Source organism: Gracilinanus agilis, chromosome 4, assembly GCF_016433145.1.
Source record: "Gracilinanus agilis isolate LMUSP501 chromosome 4, AgileGrace, whole genome shotgun sequence".
NCBI classification, from domain to species: Eukaryota; Metazoa; Chordata; class Mammalia; order Didelphimorphia; family Didelphidae; genus Gracilinanus; species Gracilinanus agilis.
In genome coordinates, this window is record NC_058133.1 from 195,680,157 (window position 1) to 195,703,449 (window position 23,293).

The window sequence follows — 23,293 nt, forward strand, 5'->3', positions numbered from 1 at the left end:
CAACAAACACATCAAAGGCTCTTTTGGGTCAAAGAATATTTATAGAGAGGGTGAGATATGCCCAGTTAAGTGTCTGTTACAGGGTCAAGGGAAGCTGGCTCTCCACTGCTGGGCACTGTGCTGTCACCATCTTTTTGTTGCTGTCTGATATACTGATCCAACATGGCAGTCAGCTGAAGGGGCTGATGTTGTAGAAGGGAGTGGGTCTGAGATGTCAGGAGGGTCAGGCCCCCTACCAACTCCTCTTGAATCAAAGCTTGGGAGGGCAGTTTGGAATAGTTCAGGAAACCTTGAGAGCTGAGGATGGTGTCATCAATGCAGCCACCTGGAAGAAAATGGGGAATATCATTCAATAAGTATTTTTTTTTTTAAACCCTTACCTCTCTATGTCCCTTGTGTGTAGCTAGTTATCTACATACTGTCTTCCCTGTTAGAATGTATGATTCTTAAGGACAAGGATTGTTTTTTGTTTTTTTTCTCTCCTAATTTCCAGAGTATAGCTCAGTGCTTGGCACATATAACTTCAAAAATGCCTCCCATTAAAGCAATAAATGTTGGAGGGGATTTGGCAAAATTGGGACACTAACACACCACTGCTGGGCTTGTAAGAGATAATAAGGAAAAAGGCTTATACAAAAATATTTATAGCCTCACTCTTTGTGGTGGCAAAAAACTGGAAAATGAAGGGATGCTCATCAATTGGGGAATGGCTGAACAAATGGTGATAACTGATGGTGATGGCATATTATTGTGCTGAAAGGAATAATGAACTGGAGGGATTCCATGTGAACTGGAATGACCTCCAGGAATTGATGCAGAGTGAAAGGAGCACAACCAGGAGAACATTGTACCCAGAGACTGATACACTATGGTACAGTTTAATGTAATGGACTTCTCTACTAGCAACAATGCAATGATCCAGGACAATCCAGAGGAACTTATGAGAAAGAATGCTATCCATCCACATCCAGAGAAAGAACTGTGGAACCAGAAATGCATTAGAAAATATATGATTGACTACGTAGTGCAATAGAGATGTGATTAGGGTTTTGATGTTAAAGAATCACTCTACTGCAAATGTGAATAACATGGAAATAGGTTTTGAACAATAATACATGTATAACCCAGTGAAACTGCTTGTCATCTTTGGGAGAGGGGAGAAAAGAGTTGGGAGGGGGGTGGATCATGAATCATGTAATCATGAAAAAATATTCTAAGTAAAAATAAATAAAATTTAAAAAAAAATTAAAATGCCTCCCCTTTCTGGGCCAAACAACAGACATTTTTGAAATACATATGTGCCAAATGCTGGGCTATACTCTGGAAAGGAAGAAAAGGGAAGCCAAAAGATGGAAGTGAGAAGGCAGAGCATTGTGGGCCTGGGGGATAGTCAATGCAAAAGCATGGAGATGGGAAATGAAGTAGGCCGGCCCAGGGAGCTGTGAGTACATGGAGGTGAAGTAAGTTGTAAGAAGGCTGGAGAGCCAGAAAGGGTCAGATGATGAAAGGGTTTAGATGTCAAACAAAGGACTTTACTGTGGGAATCTCAAAAGTTTTAGTGAATTTTTAAGTTTCCAAAGCTGAGGGGAAGATCAAAAGGAGTCACTGATTGGAGTGGGGAGAGATTTGATTTGGGAAGACCATGTAGAAGGCTATTGCAGGAGGCCAGGGGAGAGAGGAGGGCCTGAATTAGGGTGGTGGACTGTGGGAATGGGGAGAAGGGGATGTATACAAGAGATACTGTGCATATAGAAACACCAAGACATGGCAGAGGATGGGATATGAAGGTGAAGGTGAATGAGTGAGGATTGAGGATGACACCTGAGGTTCTAAGCTTGGCAGGTCACAGGCCTCTTTACTGACCACCATCATTGAACTTCTTCTGGATTTGTCTACTGAACAAACACTTTTCACCCCTACCAAATAAAAGGAACTAATATTTATAGCTAGCATTTACATAGTGCAAAGCAATTTACAGATATTATCTCATTTGATCCTTACAACAAGCCTTCAAAGCAGATCCTATAATAATAGGACCCCATTTTATCCCTATTTTACAGATAAGGAAACCCAGGCAAGCAGAAGCCCAGTAATTCGCCGAAGGTCACACTGTTAGTGTCTGATGCCAAATTTAAACTCTGTTCTTCCTGACTCCTGGCTGGCTCTCTGTCCTCTCAGCCACCTGGCTGCCTCTATTTATATAGTGCTTCGGAAAAAAAAAAACCAAAAAACCAAAAAACACCATTACCTTCTGTCTTAGAATCAATATAAATATCAGAAACAGGAGGTCCTGGGTTCATATCAACTGAGGTTAAGTGACTGGTCTAGGGTCACACAGCTGGAAAATATCTGAAGCCAGACTTGAACCTATCTCCAGGCCTGATGCTCTATCCACTGAGTCACCTAGCCACCTCATATATTATGCTTTTAGGTTTGCAAAACACTGGACAAACATTCTTACTTCCTCTCAACAAGATTCTCCAGTTCTAGCAATATATTCCCCAAAGCCTCTTCTGCCTCCCAGCCTTTGATTGGGCAGTTTTAATGCCTTTAGAAGACAGTCTCTCTTCCATCCTCCACCCTCTCTAGCTAGTTCAGGAAGTCATGCATTATTAATTCCATCTGGGCCTGATCAACCTATCACCTTAGTACTGAGATTAATGATTTGTCCTCCATTAACTGACATTTGTGCATTTATACATATAAAAGTATAAGTACATATTTCAAATTTTCACTTATATCTGTCCCAAATCTCCATTATATACTTGACAGCAGGGTCCTGGGGACTATTATATACTCAATTATACTCAATCGAGTTATACTGAGAGGGATATCAAATCCAGAGTATTGAAGAAGACTGAGGTGGTCTGTATAATCTGACTAGGACATTCCCTACAGTTCTCTCTTGGACTTGATGGACTTCCCTAGGTGTCCAATGCCTCACTTGCATGAGCTTGGCCAATATATCACGTGATGATGATGCCAACTCCATCCCCCTCCTCTGCCAGTCAAAGTTCTCACCAAGTAGTGGTAGGACTGGTACGCTCTTCAAGACTCGAAGCATCTCCTTGGCCTTGGGTTCTGAGCTCACCAGCAACATGTTATGCCCGACAAAGAGGGGTAGCAGGTTTTGATATTTGGATTCTGCCAGGTATGGCCTCAGGATCTAGGGTAGGGAGAGTATAATTGGCAGACAGGAACAGCACATCAAAAATACTTACTGATTATTAATAGATGGCATACTCCTATTAATAAATTATATTATACTGGGGGGGGGGGGAGGAAATGTCAGTATGAGGATAAGAACTGGAAAGGGAACATGGAGCCACTATAGTCATCCCAAGCTTCTTTCAAGATTCCCAAGACAAGTGTTTGGGGAATGAGTAAAAGGAAATGGTCAATGGTGCTCTAAGAAATTAGGAGAAGAAGTGATCCCAGATCCTTCCTTACTGAATTGGGGTAGACTTTCACAAAGATGTTGTGTTTTCGAAGCTGATGCTTGACAAGGAGCTTGTCCTCAGCACTCAGGGCCACATTCTGACAAACAGCAATCATTCGGTTTTTCCTGAAAACTTCTGTCACCTCTCTCAGAAGCAGTCGATTCAAGCCCGATTCCTAAAGATTCAGGAGAGAGGCAATATAAACCACAGGCATTGAGCTTTTGCTTGTCTCTTCCCCTTAATTAACACATACACACACAAACACACACACATACACCTCTCTCTCTCTCTCTCTCTCTCTCTCTCTCTCTCTCTCTCTCTCTCTCTCTCATCCTCAGATGGGGCATGGCTGTTTCATTCAGCCCTATTTGGAGGCACAAACAAAATGACTTCTGTAAGCCTTTTTTCTAATCTACAAGCTCTCAGAATCAATGAAACACTGAGTACATTTTTCAGTTTAAAGTATTAGGAGCTCTCCCAGAATAAACTGAGGCAATGATCTAAATGAATGGAGTTCTGACCAAGGAAGCAAAGTTAACTTGATCTCAGGCACTCCTCTAGTAACCTGTTCTTTTCCTTACCTGTGGGGGTGCCTCGGAAGGGGAAGGCAAGCAACTTGGGGGAATGGCAGGTTTGGGGGGGATATACTGGGTCAGTGCCATTAGTTTCTGCCGCTCAAAGTGCATAACTCGAAAATGTCGGGTGACAGCCTTGGAGCCATGGCGGACACTCTGTATGGTGGGTAGCTGGCCTGACAAGATAAAAGATAAAATAGGTAAGAAAGGGCCTAGCATGAATAAAAGACATGGAGTTAAAACACAGCCTCCTTCCCTCCCTTCCAGTAGAGAAAATTATAATTCTTAGCTTCAACACTCTGAAAATGATCAAAGCCTACCTCTTATTACTTGTTATGTGACCTTGAAGCAGTCACTTATTAACTATCTGACATTTCCTTTTGACAAGGATGGGGAATAAAGTATTTTAGACTCTTCTGGAAAAAATATCACAATGTCATAGTCATTATAAGAGGAAGCATGGAACAGTACAAAGAAAACTAGGATTGAAGTCAGGAATGGGCAATTTCTGGGGAAAATAAATTGAACAGAACTAGGAGAACAATTTATACAATGATACATTATAGAAAAACAACTCTGAAAGACTTTAGGATACTAATCAATGAAATGAGAAATCATGTGTTCAAAAGAATGAAGATGAAGCATGTCATTCATCTCCTGGCAGAAAAATGATCAATTTAAAATGCAAAAAGATTTTGGGGACGGGGAGCTAGATTATCAGCTATACATTGAAGACTATCCTTTTTTGTTGTTGTTGGAATGGGGAAGAGAATAATAGGGCCAATTAATTTTTTAAATGTTTGTTAACTGAAAGGATAAAATTTTTAATAAAAAATTTTAGAATGGATGCCTATTCCAAGTTGTGAGGATCAAATAAGATAATATATATGGAGTGTTTATAACTGTAAGGTCTTGGAAGTTATATAAATAACATCTATTATTTCTTTAGTTACAAAATGAGAAGACAGAATTAGATCACAGAACCATAATTGCAAGTGTTTGTTCAGTTGTTTCCAATTCCTTATGATTCCATTTGGGGTTTTCTTGGCAAAGATATGTTAGTAGTATGCCATTTCCTTCCCTAGTTCATTTTGCAGATGAGGAAACTGAGGCAAATAAGGTTGAGCGACTTGCCTAGGGTCACACAGCTAGTAAGTGGTTGGATTTGAACTCAGATCCTCCTGACTCCAGGGCTGGTATTCTATCCACTGTACTATCTAGTTGCCCCTTAAATTTTAAGTAAGATCGGTTAAGAAACAACCTAAGAAGAAACTGAATTCCAGAGAGGGAAATAACTTGCCTAAGGTCATGGTAAGTAGAAGTGCTATGATATGAAATCCCATGCTTTATCCGTTACTCATTTTTAGGTTCCCTTAAGAGCTCTAAAATATTATTAAAGACAAGTTCAGTCCCATTTAAATCTATAAACAGCTGCAGAGGCAGTAACTTTCCCAAAAGATTCAGAGTAAAGGTACTAAAACCCCTCCTATTATGGACACAGCAAAACCCACACACTTAAACATTCATTCAACAAGCACTTATTATGAGCCAACCATGTGCCAGGAACTGGGCTAGGTAATGAGAATATAAAAGAAAGAACAATAGTTCTGGCCTTCAAAAAGCTTACATTCTGTTAGAAAAAACAACAGGGATCAAGAGATAGAAAATATATGCAAATACATGCAATGCACTACATGGTGGTGTAGTGCGACCCTAAACAATGGGGCCGGGGTGTGAGGGTGGAGTTGAATCAGGAAAGGTCTTGCTTAAGACGTGGGGTGTGAGTTACTTCTTGAAATTGGTTGGAGATTCTAAGAGGCTGCATTGAGGAGAGAAAGATTTCCAGCCAGTGGGAGCAGTCTGTAAAGGTGTGGAGGTGGGAGATAGAATTCACGTCCAAAGGTGCCAATCTGCCAAATGTGTCTGGAAAGGGAGGCTGGGGCCAGAATTGTGAAGGGTTTTTAATTTCATACAGGGATGTTTATGTTTGGTCCTAGGGTCAATTTGGGTCCACGAGAACTGCGGTTCCAACCTCCAACGCGCCCCATTATGGACGCACATTACTGGTCACTTGGCTTAGGAGCTGGATGACATTGACCGCTGGGGTCAGGGGTCACCGAGGCCGGCAGAAGGAGTAGAGAGCTGGCTAGGTGTAGAGATCGCCGAGTAGGGGGAGGGATCAGAGGTCGGCAAGGGCGCCAGGGCTCCGGGGTCCTTGTCTAGAGGGCTCTGGGCGTCTCCCCGACTGCTCCATGAGGACACTGCCCGCTCCTTACCCGATCGGGGCCGGAGCCGCCAACGAAGAAGCCCAAACACGGAGACCGCCATCTTCGCCGGAGGTCCGTACGGGTCCCGGCTGGAGATGGAAGAAACAGAGGATTATGGGGGTTTCAGGCTTAGAAGCGGAAATCGTAGCACGGCTCGAGGGAGGAGCCCGCACCAACCTTCCGGTCTCCTTTCTTCTCCCTCCCCCTTCCGCCCCGCCTCCTAGAGATCACGTGAGCGCAGGCGCAGATCAAAGCGTCTATGTCTCCTAGCAACGAGGTCCGGGGGTGCCCAGAACAGACCTTTCTTTGTGCCTGCAGGGTGCTGCAGCCCCAACCCGCATTGCAGCGCCTCCCCCTGGCGGGCTCACAGATCGCTGCTCCCTGAGCTCTTCTTTAGATCTTTTACCCTCCATGCCCATTGCTTCACAACTCCTGGCACCCTTTCTCCTCCTCATTGCACCAAGGGTCACCCAACTCCTCCCTTGATACCTTTCTCCCAGATTTCAGAATTTCCCCTTCCCTCTCCTTCCCTCACTCCTGACTCCAGTATCCCCAAGTGTTTCAAAGCTGCCCTCTCTGTCTTCTGTCCTCCTACCACTGAACTTTAGTCCCACCCACCCAAAGGAAGCCATGCATGGAGGTAACTAGCTAGGTGTGCTGTAGGTTTTCCCTGCTTAACCAGACCTTTGAGGGTCATTGTCTCATTCATTTCCAGGAAGAGTATGACTGGGTTCTCTTTTCTTTTTTAGTTGTTCCTGCTCAGAGCCCTGTGGGAAGAGGAGGTATCTGCATTTCTGATGCCCTCATTGCCAAGAGAAACTTGGCCTTCACAAATGAGACAGATCCTCCAGAGGTAATGTGAGTATCTAGTGGGTTGGAAGGTGTTTTAAACTCCTAAACTCTATTCTTTAACAGGTCCCTTCACCCACCATTCTCTTTCCACCAACACCCCCCCCCCCCACACACACACACACACATACACTCAAAACAAAACAAAAATTTGCTGAGGTTAGGGAAAGTCTTCTTTGGGCCATTTAAAAAAGTTTAAAAAAAAAAGTGGGTATGGCAGGTTGCCTACTAAAATTATCTCCTGGTGTCTCAGGTAATCTGAGGATCTCATTTGTTTCTTTTTTTTAAACCTTTACCTTCTGTCTTAGAATCAAGACTGAGTATCAGTTCCAAGATAGAAGAGGGGTAAGGGTGGCAATTGAGATTAATTGACTTGCCCAGGGTCACACAGCTAGGAAGTGTGTGAGGTCAGATTTAAATCCAGAACCTCCAATTCCCAGGCCTTGTTCTCTATCCACTGAGGAGCCACCTAGCTGCCTTTCATTTGTTTTTTGTTTTTTTTCTAAGAAAAAATTTAAAAAAAGAAAGAAATGAAAAACCCTTCAGAAACAATCTTCCTTTATTATCCTTTTCATCAAACTCACTGGAATTTCCCATTGCAATTTCTGCTGCTCCGGAGAACCTGTGTCCAGACAGTGCCAGATCTGACAATCCTTACTACATATATAAGGACATTCTAGTTGAAAGCTAATTGAAGTCTTTCAGCACTGTTGCCCTCCAGGGAATTGCTATTTCTGGCTTTGAAACACTGAAGACATGGGACTATCACTATAATATTTGCTTTCTTCCTAGGGCTCAGGCTCTTGCTACACTGCAGACTGTCCGCCTAGACCGAGAAGGTATAGGCTATATTGGGAATCTGGAGGGTCTCCAAGCCCTTCATAGTCTCTACCTTCAAGAGGTGAGTTTTCCCAACCACCCTAAGGGACTGTGGCCCCCTCAGTTTAGATGGGCCTAAAAAGGCCCCATTTGTATAGCAGCCTGATTGTTCTATTGTTTCTTTTTTACTTCTCCTCACCTCCATGTTTCTTATTACAGAATGAGATTGAGCGAATTGAGAATTTGGACTGCCTCCCATCCCTGCGGTAGGTAATATAGTCTAGTCCTCTGGGTTGTGGGTGCTTTGGAATACCCACAAGAAAGTTATGGGCCCATTTTCAGAACAGGTGGCCTAGCTTTCTCTTCTTTTCCAATATCAATGCCCCCTGATTCCACTGTTTCCCAAATCATCTTATCCCTTTTCCTTTACTATTCTGATTAGCAATTTGTGTCTTTATTTCCCCTTTTCTCCAGCTATCTAACCCTAGCAGGAAACAAGATCCAACAGGTAGAAAACCTTCATGGTCTCCCACAACTGCAGCTCCTGGACTTGTCCCACAACCAAATTGCAACATTGCAAGTAGGTAAGAGACCCCTTGTCCTGGCCCAGGGCACTGAGCCCCCATCCCTTTTCAATGCTTTCTCAATTCCTCAGAGGTTTCAGAAGAGCAGGGTTAGGTTAAGAGGAATGTCATAGGCGATTGCAAAAAAACTCTGCACTTGGCAAAGATGGGAGTGAGAAAGGAGATGTCTTACTTGGCTTCATTTTCTCCCTTCTTCCTGTATAGCTGAACTTCCTCAGAATCTCCTAGTCCTTAGTCTTTCTGGGAATGGTTGTACCAAGCAGAATGGCTATAGGTAAGTAAATGGGAGGGAGCCAGACCTATAGACTAAAAGAACCAAGCAAAATTCCATCTTTTCTGGCTTAGACTACTTCTGATTTGGGAAGTGGACAGGGAAAGTTCAGGGAAAACTAGCACCTCTACTATGAGGGCTCAGTGAGCTTTTACAAGGCTGCTTTCCTCCCTTGGTGTCCACCTTTTATCATCCATTCTCACCTATGACTTCCAAAAGCTGTAGCATGTGTAGCAGCCACACTCCAGTAAACCATCTTGGCAAGCTGGCTAAATCAGACTGAAGGTAACCAATAGGAGTTAGTGGGACATCTACCCAGGTATGTGAAGTCTTCCCTCAGCAGAATGGGTAGATGAGGATGATTTGTTCCAATGGCCAAGGAGGCTGAAACAGGCACTGCGAAGCACATAGAGCTTGATTAGACACACTGAAGAAGCCAGGATCATCCACTTCATCCTGAGCCATTGAGTGTTGTCTTGTCTTTTGTCTTGCCACTGGACTTTAGTCTCTGGAAGAAAGAGTGAGGCTAAAGGCTTTATGCAACTTTGCCTCACTTAAGTCCAATTTGTTTGCAAGTCAAAAGACATCCTTAGCAATATCATGTTGCTCCTCTTCCAGTATGACAGATAATACCACCTCAGACTTTATTTTTGTATTTTTGTATGCTTTATTTCTGTAGCCCACAGCCAGGTCCCATATGATGATGGCTAGATGAACTACAATATCTGGGGAACTCATACCCTTTTACCAGCCAGATTGTTGTCTTGAGGGCCAGAGCAAGGGGCTGTTTTTTCCTCTATCTTTTGTGTCTCCTTGCTACCTTGGAGAAGGGCCCTTGCACACACAGGATATATCTCTCCCACACAATGCTACCTTTTCTTTCTGTTAGGAAAATGGTGATAGAGTTCTTGCCTCAGCTTCTGGATCTCGATGGTGAGACAGTGCCCGGATGGGAAGACCCAAAGGAGGAAGACAAAGTGACTGACATCCAGGATGAGTTCCCTGAGTTGAGTGGCCCCTTCTGTACGGAACGAGGTAACTGTTTCCTCCCAAACACACATGTCTCCTAAACCATATATACCGCCAGGCAGATAATGGTGTGAGAAGGGAATAGGAAAGTCAAGATGTCACTTAACAAAACATCCACAGGCAAGAGAGAGAAGGGACAGGGCAGTTTTTAGCAGGCTCAAGAATGAAAAACTATGACTGTAAAAAGTCTTTAGTCATAAAAGTATTTAGTGACATACTCTTGTACCAAACTTTCATGTGCCTAGCCTTGTATCTTCATCAATTTCATGGGGAGGGAAATTTATATAGGAAGCTTAAATGTCTTCCCAGATGCTCATCACATAGAAACACCCCTCCCCCAGTAATCCACAACTTCCCCAGTAATCCAGAGCAGTTAACTAGGGCACATGGCAGTTGCTAGGCTTCATTCTGCCCAAGCTTGCCAAATTCAGAGGACACTGTCAGCACTTATATTCCTTCAAACAACAAAACTTGGCAAATAAGTTTCAAGTATAATTAATTTTTAAAGGATGTAGATCCAACAAATGCTTTGTATTTGAATCCTGAAGTCTCCAACTCACAGGAGAGTATCACAGTATTTACTAGTGCTTCTTGCTTAAGACTGTCATGTGTGCTTGTGAGAACCATGTGCCAAGTCTTTTTTTTTTTTTCCTGTAGAGGAAATAAATACCTATCCCTACCTTAAAAATAAAATCAAATAATGGGATAGGATGCAGACTCCAGGCAAGTTCCTCTTTGGCCCTGCTCTTCAGCCCATGGTAGGTCCTCTAGCTGCATCTCAGGCTTTTGACCTAGAGATTGATTTGTGCAGCTTAATCCAAATGAACAACAGCTAGGTAGAGTTCTGGATCCAGCCTCCTCTTTCTGAATTCAAGGTCATGGGTCTGTGCTTCTTTCTCCCACAGGCTTTCTCGAGGAACTGGAACAGGAGCTAGCCAGTCATAGGGATAGGAGAATAAGGGAGGCCCTGATGGAACATCAGATCAGAATGTCATGCAAACCTGTGCTCACTGACCTCTCATCGCTACCAGGGGCCCCTCTGTCCAAGAACCACAGCCCACCCCCAGTGCCTGGGAAAGACACAGTTGGGACTAGCCCCACTGTCAGTTCCCCTGGGCAACCTTCTGCTGTCAGGAAACCCTGTGGCCTAAACAGCCAGGGGCAGAGCAACAGAGTCCAGATGGAAAGAAAGGGAAAGCAGACCACCAGCCCCCAAGCCAAGACTCAACATGCTACCCGAACAACAACGATAAGAGCCAAGAAATGAATGACCCCAGCCTCTTTAGAGCCCACCTTTTCTCTGCCAGCAAAGCTATGGGAGAGATAAAAGGGTAGGAAAGAAGAGTAGCCAGGTCTTTAAATTCCCATTTCCTAATAAAAGCTCATTCCTAATAAACAGCTTCTAGCATCCAGTTGCTCTTTTCACATTACTGGTAAATTAGATTGGGAACTCCAGTGACCTGCATGGCCACTCTTCCCATATCAGAAGAAGGTTTAAAATTCAGGGATAAAGGAACAGAAAACAAGTTTATTGAATCAGCACTATTAGACCAGGGCAAAGTTCGGAATGAGGGAATAAAATGCAACAACTCTCCTGCAGCCTGAACAAGGACATCTGGGCCCTAGTGAGAGGTTATAGTTGATGGCCATAAGCCTGGCTTTCCTTTTCCACAAAGGCCTGGAAAAGGCTGGCTATATCCTGGGGAGACAGAGACTGTTCCCCAGCTAGTAGTTTCCTCAGAACCTCCTGTCCTTCCTGCTCAAGATCCTGCTGTTTCTTCTGGAGTTGCTTTCCTTCTTCCTATCAAAGAGAGACAGAGATTAATCCTGAAGAGGTCATACATACATAGAGGTCAAAGAGGGACTTGTACTCTCTTGCTCTTCAGGATGGCAGGGAGGGGATGGAGAGAAAAGAAAATGATCTGAAATGCTATGTTACATCATTGTGTTGTGGCACAGTGATTATTACTTGGCATGGAATCAGACTCATCTTCCTGAGTTCAAATCTGACCTCAGACAGTTCCTAGCTGTATGACACTGGGCAAATCACTTTACCTTTTTTGCCTCAGTTTCCTCGTCTGTCAAAAGAGCTAGAGAAGGAAATGGCAAGCCATTCTAGTAACTTTGCCAAGGAAACCCCAAATGGGATCACAAAGAGTCAGACATGACTGGAAATGACAACCACAATAGCATTAATCATCACAGAAACAGACCTGGCCAGTTTAGGAGCCTCATGTCTGGTCACCCTTCCAAGGGCCCAGCTGGCCACAGTGATGAAGGAAAAAACATTCTTCTTTTCCACTAACCTGTCAGAATAACTCCCTTTCCTCACCTGGTCACTCTCCATAAGGTCCAGGGCTACTTGGTGCCCACGGTAGAGTGGGTGTCGTCGGTCCACCTGGGTCTGAAATCGTGGGTGAGTCCGGACAGGATCTTTATCCCCAAAAGTAGGGGAGAAGACCTGGGGGGCCTGAGCCACCCCCAACCCAAACACAAAGGGCTTGAAAACTGACCTATAGAGAGAAGGAACACATGAGCAAGCCAAAAGACATATATCCTGGCTCTTTTTTCCAAACTCTAGTGGCCTTCTCACCCATCTCTTAAATTCTTTGTATCTGCCTGCTGCCTTCCCCAAACTCCCACCTCTCTTTTCCTGGTACCTGCTGGGGTCTGGTGTGGCAGTGAGGAAATGGACACAGGGCTGAGAGGGGTCCTGGGGCAGGACAGACACCATGCTGGCTGTAGTTCGGAAGCCTCCAGAATCCATACAGATACCACTCTCCTTATTCCGAAGGATGCCCATCATTGTCTTTGCTGTGATGCTGCCTGCCAAGGTCACAAATAAGGTGGTCAGCCTGACCCCTAATGCCACTGACAGAACCCAGGACAAGCTATCACAACTAGGAACCCCACAGAGCAGAAGGCAAAGACACTGATGTGACCCTATGCCTGAGCCAACCCCATCTGTACACCTTGATATTGCTTTAGGAGTTCCCGGCCAGCCTTAAAGCGTGCTTTGGCAGCCTCCATGCGCACAGGTTGGTGGACCAATGAAAAGACTTGGGCAAAATCAAAGGTGGTTTGCCCATCCCACCATCCCTGTTTCTGGGCATGGGCCCGCAGCTCTGGGTGTTCAGCGGTGATGTCTGTGCCGATGCTCAGCTGGTTGGAGATGTTCCGGGGACCCTCTGTGGTGTTGGAGAAAAGGAAAGAAAGCCAGAGTCTGTGGGTCTAGTCCTGCTCCTTCCACACTCAGTATCATCTCTTCCAGTGGGCTCACTCAATGGTCTCTCCTCCTGGCTTCTTCCTCATCTCCCTAATCCTACCCCAGCTACTCTCTCACATTTTTCTATTTGCTCCATCCAAGAGTACCTAAAGCTAATTAAGCAAGAAACAATCCCTCAAGAGAAAAGGGTGGGATCCCTCACCTTGGATCTTCTGTGCAGCCCAAAGTTTCCCTGCTGTTTCCAGCACCCAAGCCTCTTTTCGGTCAGCCAGCAGAAAAGTGTTGTGGTAGCAGAAGGGAGTGGGGTCCTCTCGGCAGCTTCCCCCCTGCCCATATTGCTCCAGCAAGTTGGTGATGACCTTCAAGGCCTCCTGGGCTGAGCTGCCCCGTTCTAATCCTAGTCTAATAAAGAAAGTAATTCAAGGGAGAGGCACAGGGGATATTTGGAAGGTCCAGAGAATTGAAACAATTTGCTCAGGTTTACACAGTCCAATAGCTGGAATTAGCTATTCTAACAGAACCGTATGCAAGGTAAATGCTGAACACAAGACAAACTCTAGAGAAAAAAAGGGGGCCAGTTCCTGCCCTTAGGTAGCTGCTAGTCTAATGAGAAATATAGAAGTCTGAGCCTTCAAGGAGTTCCTACTCTTCTGGGATCATCCTTATAATGAGGGTGGGAACAGATTCTCTAGTTGGCTGGAGGGAGAAAAAAGATGTATGGAAAGTCAAAGGACACCTGTTATGTTTATTCATGTTAAAACTATGAAGTGGCAAGAAGTGAAGTGTTGAAAGGGATTAAGGGAGCTGTTTTGTTCATATCTCTACTCATATCGCAGAATGATAAGTAAATCTTCACAAGGTCCTCAATAAACTATCATGGGATTGCAAATATCTTTTTAAAAATTTTTTTATCAAAACCCTTACCTTCCGTCCTGGAGTCAATACTGTGCATTGGCTCCAAGGCAGAAGAGTGGTAAGGGTAGGCAATGGGGGTCAAGTGACTTGCCCAGGGTCACACAGCTGGGAAGTGTCTGAAGCCAGTTTTGAACCTAGGACCTCCTGTCTCTAGGCCTGGTTCTCAATCCACTGATCCACCTTGCTGCCCCCCTTCTAGTTATTGCAGACTGAGAATCACAGAGATAAATAACTTGCCCAGTCACCCATGTAGTATTAAAGGCAGAATTTGAACCCAGCCCTCTCCTAACTCCAAGTCAAGAACTCTCCCCAGTATATATGGAGTTGTTTTTCAATAACATCCAACTCTTCATGGCCCTATTTGCCCCTTTCTTGGCAAAAATACTGGAGTGGTTTGCCATTTCCTTCTACAGCTCATTTGACAGATAGGAAAACCCAGGCTTGTCACACAGGAAGTGTCTGAAGCTGGATTTGTACTCAAGAAGAGGAGTCTTAATGAACACAGGTCCAGGACACTATCCCTACACTACCTAGCTGTTCCACTATATAGAGAGGGGAGAGCCTCATTTTCCCCACACGGTCCTCGTCCCTCACCTGAGCAGATCCATGCCAAGCAGGGCCTCTTCCTGACCCACTGGCTCTTGTGTCCACACAGCCTCGTTGCCAATGCAGACACCATGTTCATTGGCGCCCATCTCAGCCCCCCACAGCCAGGCTGGCCGGCTCAGGATCACAGCGTGAGTTCTTTCCACTTGGTCCACCTCGATGTAAGTGCACTGGAGAATGACAGGGAGCCACCCCCTCAAGGGTCAGTGGGTTTGGAATATATTTATTCCAATATATTCCCTTTTCTCAAGGAGGGTCAGAGGCTCTCCCATCTAGAGCTGGAAAAGGATCTTAGGAGACCCATTAGCCTAACATCCGCATTTTACAGATGAGGAAACTGAGGCTGTGTGAGTGAAATGACTTGCCCAAGCTTCCTCAGGTGATGTCACAGATAGGATCTGAACCAACATCCTGCCTTTCTACTACACTATAAAGCTAGCCCCATACACTCACCTGGATCCGGCTCCCTGGGGCATGAGTCCCCGAAGGGACCAGTACCACCTCCTGCACCTCATCCCGAGGCCGGTCTGAGTTCTTGGCAAAGACGACCGCAGGGATGGCAGAAGCCGGTGGAAGAGAGACAAAGCAGTCGCAGGAGCAGGGGACATCGGACGGGGGTGGAGATGCCATCACCTGTGCGGCGGGAAGGCTGAAATAAGTCTCCACGGGCTCCCTCACTGCCACCAAAGGCCCCTCGCTCCCCCAAGGCAGACCCGGGCCTTCCTCTCACTCTCAGGTATGCCAAGCGGTGCCTCCGTCCTCCTGCGCGGACTGCCCTCCGGCGCTCGAGGGGCGGAGAACCCTCTCCGCCTCCGGCACGTGCGCACAGTCTCTTACTGGGACGCAAACAGGTTGCGCACGGGCTCTGCTCTCCTCCGACGGAGTGCACGGAGACTCGAGGTCATGCTTGACTAGGTCTCCGCCCATCCCCACCCCCCACTTCAAATGCACACCCTGAAGACACTCCCCAAACACACACACTCTGAGAGCCCTGAACAGCTTCCCTTCTGCCCCTCCAGTGCACGCCCAGGGACTCCTCTTCAAACAACACCTAAGCCTCGGTACCCTTCGAGGTCCCGGGTCGGGTGCCGGCTCCGTCACGTCTTCCGCCAGTGCCCAAAGGAAAGGCCAGGCCAAGGGGGCGGAGCCGCTGACCGGCCCCTCGAGCTGCAGTTCCCACCTGATCCACCAGGGTGCGCGCCAGCATCACCTCTGCGGGAGGAAGTTTAATCGCTGCCCCCCTCTCGTCCCCAACCTGACTTGATACAGAGTTTTGCCCTGTCTGATACCTAAGGAGGAGGGATGAGCCTTTACCAAGCACACTTCCATGCCTTCTCCCAGAGGATGCTGAGGCTGGAAGAAAGGCTTGGATTCAGAGGAGCAGCCGGGGAATTCAAGTTTCTGGCTATGCAGGGTGTTCCAAAAGTCTTAGTTTAGTTTTTAGCTACTGAAAACTTATTATATAGCATTACTAGGTCTGTATCCCAAAGAGATTTTAAAAGGGTGTGGGGGGAACCTACTTATACAAAAACATTTATGGCTGCTCTTTTTGTGGTGGCAAAGAATTGAAAATTGAAAGGGTGTCCATTAATAAGGGAATGGATAACTAAATGGTGGCATGTGATGGTGACAGAATAATATTGTGCTGTAAGGAATGATGAATAGGTTAAGTTCAGAAAGAGCTGGAAAAAAATACACAAATTGATGCAGAGTGAAATAAGCAGAACCAAGAGAACATTGTACACAGTAACAGCAATAGTGTGGAATGATCAAGGATCAACTGTGATAGACTTCAATATTTTCAGCAATATAATAATCTGGGGCAATTTGGAGGGATTTAAAACATAGAATGCTATCTACCTACAGATAAAGAACTGTTGGAGTTGGAATGCAGATCAAAGCATACAATTTTTTGCTTTTAATTTATTTTTTTGGTTTTTATTTTGGGGTTTTGGTTTTATATGATTATTCTCTTATAAAAATGAATAATATGGGGGCAGCTGGGTAGCTCAGTGGATTGAGAGTCAGGCCTAGAGACGGGAGGTCCTAGGTTCAAATCTGGCCTCAGACACTTCCCAGCTGTGTGACCCTGGGCAAGTCACTTGACCACCATTGCCCACCCTTACCACTCTTCCACCAAGGAGCCATTACACAGAACTTAAGGGTTTAAAAAAAATGAATAATATGGAAATATGTTTTGCACAATAATACATGTATAACACAGATCAAATTGCTTGTCAGCTCCAAGAAGGGGGAGGAAAAGGAGGAAGGGAGACACTTTGGATCATATAACTTCAGAAAACTTTATGTGGAAATTTATTACATGTAATTAGCAAAATAAAATATCTTTATAATAAAAAGTATTAAACCATTATTTTTTCCTTTTAAGAACTGTAACATTTATCTCATGTTTTATTGGCATGACTATAATGTTCAATAAAAGGACCTTTTCATTAAAAAATAAAGTTTACAAAAAAAAAAAAAAACACCCCTTACTGGGCAGAAGAGGAGGGAGGTAGCTAGGTAATACAGTGGATAGAGTGCTGGACCTGGAGTCAATAGAACCTGGGTTCAAATGTGGCCTCAAACACTTCCTGGCTGTGTTGCCCTGGGCAGGTCACTTAACCCCAATTGTCTAGCCCTTACTTCTCTTTTATCTTGGAATATTACATTCTAAGAAGATTTAAAAAAAAAACCACTTATTAAAGCTATCCTCAATAAAGAAAGGAAACCAGCATCCTAGGCACTTGATAAATGCCACGAACTTTATAAAAGATTGTCTGTCACATTTGGTCCTCACAACAACCTTGGGACATAGGTGCTATTATTATACCCATTTTATAGTTGAAGGAATTGAATCAGAGAGAGAGAGTAGGTGATTTGCCCAGGATCACTCAGCTAATAAGTGTCCAAGGTTGGATTTGAACTCGGGACCTCATGACTCCAGACCCATACTCCATCTGCCTACAATACCAAGAGGAACTGTTTCATTTTTGTCGGTGAATATACCGAGCTTAGCATAGCACCTAGTATATGCTTAATAAATGGTCACTGAAAAGAAAAGAGAAAGAAACAATGTTGTAATCATGACTAAGATGAGCCCTGAAAAAGAGATGACAAGTTGCTTCTCACTCCCTTCTTTGCATTGGTGGGGGACTATGGGTGTGGGACATTATAAACTCTGCCAAGTTAAGTGGATATGTTGATTAATTTCAATGAACTGCTTTGTTTTTATTCTTTGCTACAAAGGATGACTCTGTGGGTAGGGAGGGGAAGGAAGGATATATGGAAATGGTGATGTGAATTTAAAAGATGTCAATAGAAATATTTTTAAATGTTTGTTGAACTGCATCCTCAAACCATTTGGGGCCATTCATTTTAATAACAATTACAAGAAAAATAGTTTGCCTTTATAAAAATCCCAAGGTTTACAAAGCACTTTCCTCACCAGGCTGTGAAGTACATATTTTATTATCTCCTTTTTTCAAATGAGGAAACCGAGGCTCAGAAAGATAAAGCAACTTTCCCAGAGGCACACAACTAGTCAAAAGTCAAAGATGGGATTTTTAATTCCCTCCCCTGTAATAAATTCATAGGCTCTGAGAGTTCAAAGAGACCTTGGCACTGACTTAGTCCAACTACATGTTTTATAATTGAGGAGACAGAAGCCTAGGCTGGGGCCTAGAGACAAGAGGTCCCGGGTTCAAATGTGATCTAAGACACTTCCTAGCTGTCAGACCCTAGATGAGTCACTTAACCCAACTGCCTAGCCCTTACCACTCTTCTGCCTTGGAATTCTAAGCCAGAAGGTAAGGGTGAAAAAAAAAAACCAACTAAACTAAATTGCCATGACTTCATATGTATAATGAGTATCATATTTTTTGCTTTCTCAGTGGAGGAGGGGAAGGAGAGAGATGTAGAAAATTTGGAACTGAAAATAAAAAAATTAAAATAAAATAAATTACCAATAGATTGGAGATAAAATTGCTGGAATTTTCATAGTGCTTTAAGGTTTGCAAAGCTCTTTACAAGTTCCTGTGATTAAACCTTTGTTAATACTTGTTTTTATGGAAAGTGACTATATTATATATAATTTTTAAAATTATCCTCTTATAAATATGCAGAAAAACCTTTGGCCTGAAAGTCAAGAGACCTGGTTTCTAATCCTAGCCTAACAGTAATATTACGACTCTCTGTCTCTGTCTGTCTGTCTCTAATGGGAAGTTTAGAATATGTGATTTCTAAGATCCTTCCAAGCTCCGATATTTAATGATTCTAAAGGAAAAAAAAATCTTCTAATCAGCCTTGGGTTGTTGCTTTTGGGGTTGATTTTTTTTTTTTTTTTTTGGTGGAGGGTTCTTATCCTAGGTGTCATACATCTAGAGCTAGAAGTAGGCCCTCAGAAGCCAGCAAGCCCAAACCCCTCATCATAGGGATGAAGAAACTAAAACCCAAGGAGGTTAAGGTCATATAGGTAGGGGCAGCTGGGTAGCTCAGTGGACTGAGAGTCAGGCCTGGAGACGGGAGGTCCTAGGTTCAAATCCGGCCTCAGACACTTCCCAGCTGTGTGACCCTGGGCAAGTCACTTGACCCCCATTGCCCACCCTTACCACTCTTCCACCTAGGAGCCAATACACAGAAGTTAAAGGTTAAAAAAAAAATAAATGTAAAAAAAAAGGTCATATAGGTAGTGTCAGGGGGATTATTTGAACCTGGGTAGTACTCTGACTGATTAAGTGTGCTTTAAAATTTTGGTTTATAGAAAGAAAACTATTTTGTTCTGCTTTTGTGTGGAGCTTTATCTGATTTTTATAAGTTGTCACAAATCAGTTGTTTCCCCATTCTTGGGCTAATACTAAAAGAAACACCCCACACCCTGCAGTCTTCTCCCCTCTCTTTATAAGCACTACTTGGATCATCCCTTAGGGCTTTTGGTTCTCTTCCCTCTGTAGTTCCCTAGTTGCCCTCTTGGAGGCAATAAAAAAAAACTAATTTAAAAGTTGGAAGGCATAGAAGAGCCAAATGACTCTCTGAACTTTCTTTCTTTCGCTTTCTCACCCTTAAGATTTCACTGACCCTCCTCCCTGAAAGGGATTTCTTCTTCATATCCCAGCTGGGGTGTCTGCAGGCTAACACAAAACTATGACAAGGACCCAGGTGTCATTATCCTTCCCTCTCCCCCACCCCTCCTCCAAGAATGTGGAGCAGGGTCTGTGGGGTCAGAGGTGGCCCAAGGCTTTGGTAGGGGGTGCTGAGCCAGCTGAGCCACATTGCTGCCGTCCCTGTGTCACCGGCCCCACCAAAGGCCCCCACTAAGAATGAAGGTCAGAGGGAGGAGCCAGAGAGGGACAGCCTCAGCCCTGCCCCAACAGGCCCAGCAGGCCCCACAGCTGCCCTCCTGCCTGTGGGGAAGGGGAAATAACAGGGAGGGGCTGCCTTCCTAGGGCCCCCCTCCACCCCCAGTTCTCCAAATGAGGGTACTTCCCCAGGAGCTGAGTGAGAGAGTGAACATCCTTGCCAATATTCACCCTCTGCACCCACCAGTGCTCTTCTGGGGAAGACAAATACCTGGGTTGGAGAAGAGGATTAGGGTCGATTTCCCAATTCCCTCTGAAGGTCTTTCCCTTAGGCCCTGCATGCCCTCCTGGTTCCCAAGATAGCGATAAACCCTGGCAAACTCAGATCACACACAGAAGTCTCGGGAGCAACACTAGGTCTACCGGCCAGATCCAACTTTAGAAGAAAAGGGGTAAATGGGGGAAACCTGAGATCCTACAGGGACCATCTCGTCTTCATTTTGGAAAAAAAGAGAAAGAAACCAGTTAAGAGGGAACATTTCCCCACAGGGTCAGGAGGAGATGGAGTCTCCCCACAATCCAAGAATCCTTCAAATAACTGGGTGTTTCGGCAGGGTGGTGAAGGGAAGAAAGGGTTCTTCAGAGAATTCCAGGGAATGAACAAGGATCTGTGTTACCTGTTTCTGTGAATATACCTAAGAATTTATTGTGTAACTGTGTCTCCCTTGGTTTCCAGCTGGGTGGGGGCCCATCAGATATTTCTGCCTGCCTTTCATCAGGCTTGTCCATGATAGGGATCAGCCCTGGTATAGCCAGGGTGAGGAAATTACTGTCAGTCACTCCCATCTCACACACACACAGAAGGGGACACATACACACATACACACACACACACACACACACACACACCTGGCCGGAAGGCAGGGGTGGAGCCACGTGGCACTGGGGGAGCCTAGGGTTTTTTCTAGGGGCAGAGAGTGGGAGCCACTTGCTTTCTCCAACCAAGTCCTCAAAACCTAAGAGAAAAGACTCCAACTCTACTCCCACCCACCCCAGATTCCCAAACCAGTAGCAGAACCAGAGCCAGACACCCTTCCCACCCTGGCTGTTAAAATGTGGATAAAAGCGACTTCTGGGGGGTGTCTAGGACAAGGAAAGACCCCACTGGAGGACTCACTCCAGTGTACTGCCTTTCCAGGCTCCCCAGACCTCACCAGGAATTCTGAGTCAACAAAACAAAACAAAATACAAATCCGGAGAACAAAAGAGGACCAAGGGGTCAACAACTTTATTATGGCATAAACACACACAGAAGCCATTTCCCCTCCTTCCTCCTCTCCTCTTCATTTGAGGGAAATGTGGGTTCACAGCAGTTAAAGAAAAAAATCCTACATATGTCCTCTAGGGGGGCTGCCTTGGAGAGGAAATGTCAGGCAGCCAAGCAACCTAGGTCTATAGGGGAGAGGGACCAGAGGAATCCCTCCCAAAGGATCTCTCACCCTATCCACCATGGACACCCTGTAGGGGAAGGAGGGCTATGTCTCCCAGCTTAGAGTATCCTTCAGGCTACACCATACCAATCCTACATAAAGCAGCCATTCTGGTAGCAGAGGGATGAGGTGGTTGGTTTCAATAGGGAGACGAGGGGGAGCCCACACAGACTGGTGTCTTCTCTTTCTCCCCTTTACTCCATGTGGCTGACAGGATGAGCTCTCCTGACCAGGTCCCCTCTCAGCTGGGTAGGGGATGCTCAGAATGGGGGTGGGATTGGGGAAGAGAAGGAAGAAAGCATTAAATCTCAAAACTACCCCATGCCCCAGAAACAATCCCCCCCAAGAAGGGGGTATCTTGTCCTTCTTAAGAGGGAAAGGTCCCCCTTTTCTACACAAAAACATACACATACAACCCTCAACTATGTCCCACTTCCCCTTCTCTGGAGTTACCAATTCATGAAATGGATTCAACTCATGGGAGGGAAGGGGCAGAGGAAGATGCTACTGGAGACCCTAGGCCCTTAGAGCACCCACGGAAGATGGAATCCTCCCTAAATGGAGACTCCAGGCTCAGCAAAGAACTACATATATGCACTCTCTTTCAAACACTCACATACACACACGTATACGCACACACACAAGCACATACACCCCTAAAATTAAATAAAATACCTTTTACTTATAACTTAAAAATCAAAACGCAGCTAAGTCTCACACAGGTTTGGGAGGCAGGAGGTGGGGGGAGAATCTTTGAAGAAGGAGCCTTTGTCAGACTTTCCTTTGTCCCTTTCCCAAGAGACCCTACTCAGATGGGAATCCAGGATCCTAGACATATCTGGGCTCACTCTTCTCACATCCCTGTTCCCAGTGTCTGTCTCGACTAGACCTCTCCCCTTCCCTCTTTCCCAACATCACAATTCAGATTCATTTTTAAACATCTAAAGGGGAAGGGGAAAGGGACAGCTTTTTGGACGTCTCCCTTAAAGGGAAGCATCTTATACATTAGAGAACAACTACTTCATAGAGAGGGAGAGGGGAAAAGAAAAGACTAGAGTTTCCCCCCCAAAAGGAGAGAAGGGGCCCAGGTATCACCTTGGATAGGTTCCCATATTCCCATTCCCTCTTTAACAGAGAACCCATGATGGAGGGGGTGGGGATTCCGACTGAAAAGAAAGGTGAGAGAAATAAGCTCTCTTCAGGTGGAAGGGATGGAGAGATGGTTAGGTGAAGGGGTTGGCCCAGCTTCAACTCTCTCCAAACTAATTCTAATTAGTACCTAGGATAGAAGTAAGGGTGAGAGGCCACCATCCCCTCCATCTCACCTACTGCCTAGCTATACCTCCTACACCCCTACAAAAGGGAAGCAGATGTTCAAGGAAGGGGGGGGAGAGAAGAGGGGATGGAAGAGAATTGAAGGTCAACATAAACCCTGGAAATCAGGCCCTAGGTTTAGAGGATTTGGGATACTGGATTTTTCTTCCTCAAAAATCATACTGTACTCATTCAGAGTTTAGGGTTCCAATCCCCTCCCTACACCCCCAAATCTGCTCTGACAGCTTCTGCTAGGAAAGCTCCCCCCAACGACCCCTTCCGCTAATTTGAGAAGGCTAAGGGCATCCTTCAGCCCAGCCCCCTCCTCCCAACCCCCACTTCACAGTCTCTAGCAGGGTGGTTCTAGAAGGGTTATGGAGATCAAAGGAGAGTTATTTCTCCCGCAACAATCTTGCTTTCCCTTCCTCCAACGCCCAGCCAAATGCAGACCCCGCCCCATGGGGACCTCCAGCCTCCCCCTCCGGAAACCCCAAGGACAGGAGGAGCCCTGTAAGCGGGATGAAAGGGGCCCGGGCCCGTAGGGAGGCTCCGGAGGCGCTTTCATGTCCCGGTTCCCAGGCACTAGGGACGTGTTCAGGCAGCTTCCCCCG

At 45.3% G+C, this 23,293-nt stretch overlaps 3 protein-coding genes across 4 annotated transcripts; 1 reads left to right on the top strand and 2 right to left on the bottom strand.

Moving 5' to 3' along the window:
- Nucleotides 1-19: 19 nt before the first annotated feature.
- MRPL10 (mitochondrial ribosomal protein L10) lies at nt 20-6,371 on the bottom strand. Its single transcript, XM_044671928.1, has 5 exons — nt 6,292-6,371; nt 4,022-4,191; nt 3,451-3,615; nt 3,022-3,166; nt 20-325 (listed from the first exon to the last, which is right to left on the bottom strand). The coding sequence occupies exons 1-5, from the start codon at nt 6,341-6,343 to the stop codon at nt 66-68; spliced, it is 792 nt and encodes a 263-aa protein (XP_044527863.1). The 5' UTR covers nt 6,344-6,371; the 3' UTR covers nt 20-65.
- A 541-nt stretch (nt 6,372-6,912) lies between these two features.
- LRRC46 (leucine rich repeat containing 46) lies at nt 6,913-11,127 on the top strand. Its single transcript, XM_044671927.1, has 8 exons — nt 6,913-6,922; nt 7,032-7,140; nt 7,924-8,032; nt 8,170-8,216; nt 8,425-8,534; nt 8,739-8,808; nt 9,695-9,840; nt 10,740-11,127. Exons 1-8 carry the CDS (start codon nt 6,913-6,915, stop codon nt 11,099-11,101), a joined length of 963 nt encoding a protein of 320 aa, XP_044527862.1. The 3' UTR covers nt 11,102-11,127.
- Nucleotides 11,128-11,342: 215 nt separating this feature from the next.
- SCRN2 (secernin 2) lies at nt 11,343-15,575 on the bottom strand. 2 transcript variants are annotated; one of them, XM_044672771.1, is made up of 8 exons: nt 15,561-15,575; nt 15,035-15,214; nt 14,570-14,751; nt 13,263-13,462; nt 12,807-13,022; nt 12,495-12,660; nt 12,167-12,347; nt 11,343-11,635 (listed from the first exon to the last, which is right to left on the bottom strand). In XM_044672771.1, the coding sequence occupies exons 2-8, from the start codon at nt 15,209-15,211 to the stop codon at nt 11,468-11,470; spliced, it is 1,290 nt and encodes a 429-aa protein (XP_044528706.1). In that variant the 5' UTR covers nt 15,212-15,214; nt 15,561-15,575; the 3' UTR covers nt 11,343-11,467. The 2 variants fall into 2 exon arrangements, with proteins under 2 accessions (XP_044528706.1, XP_044528705.1); XM_044672770.1 differs by lacking the exon at nt 15,561-15,575 and adding an exon at nt 15,312-15,391.
- Nucleotides 15,576-23,293: the final 7,718 nt, after the last annotated feature.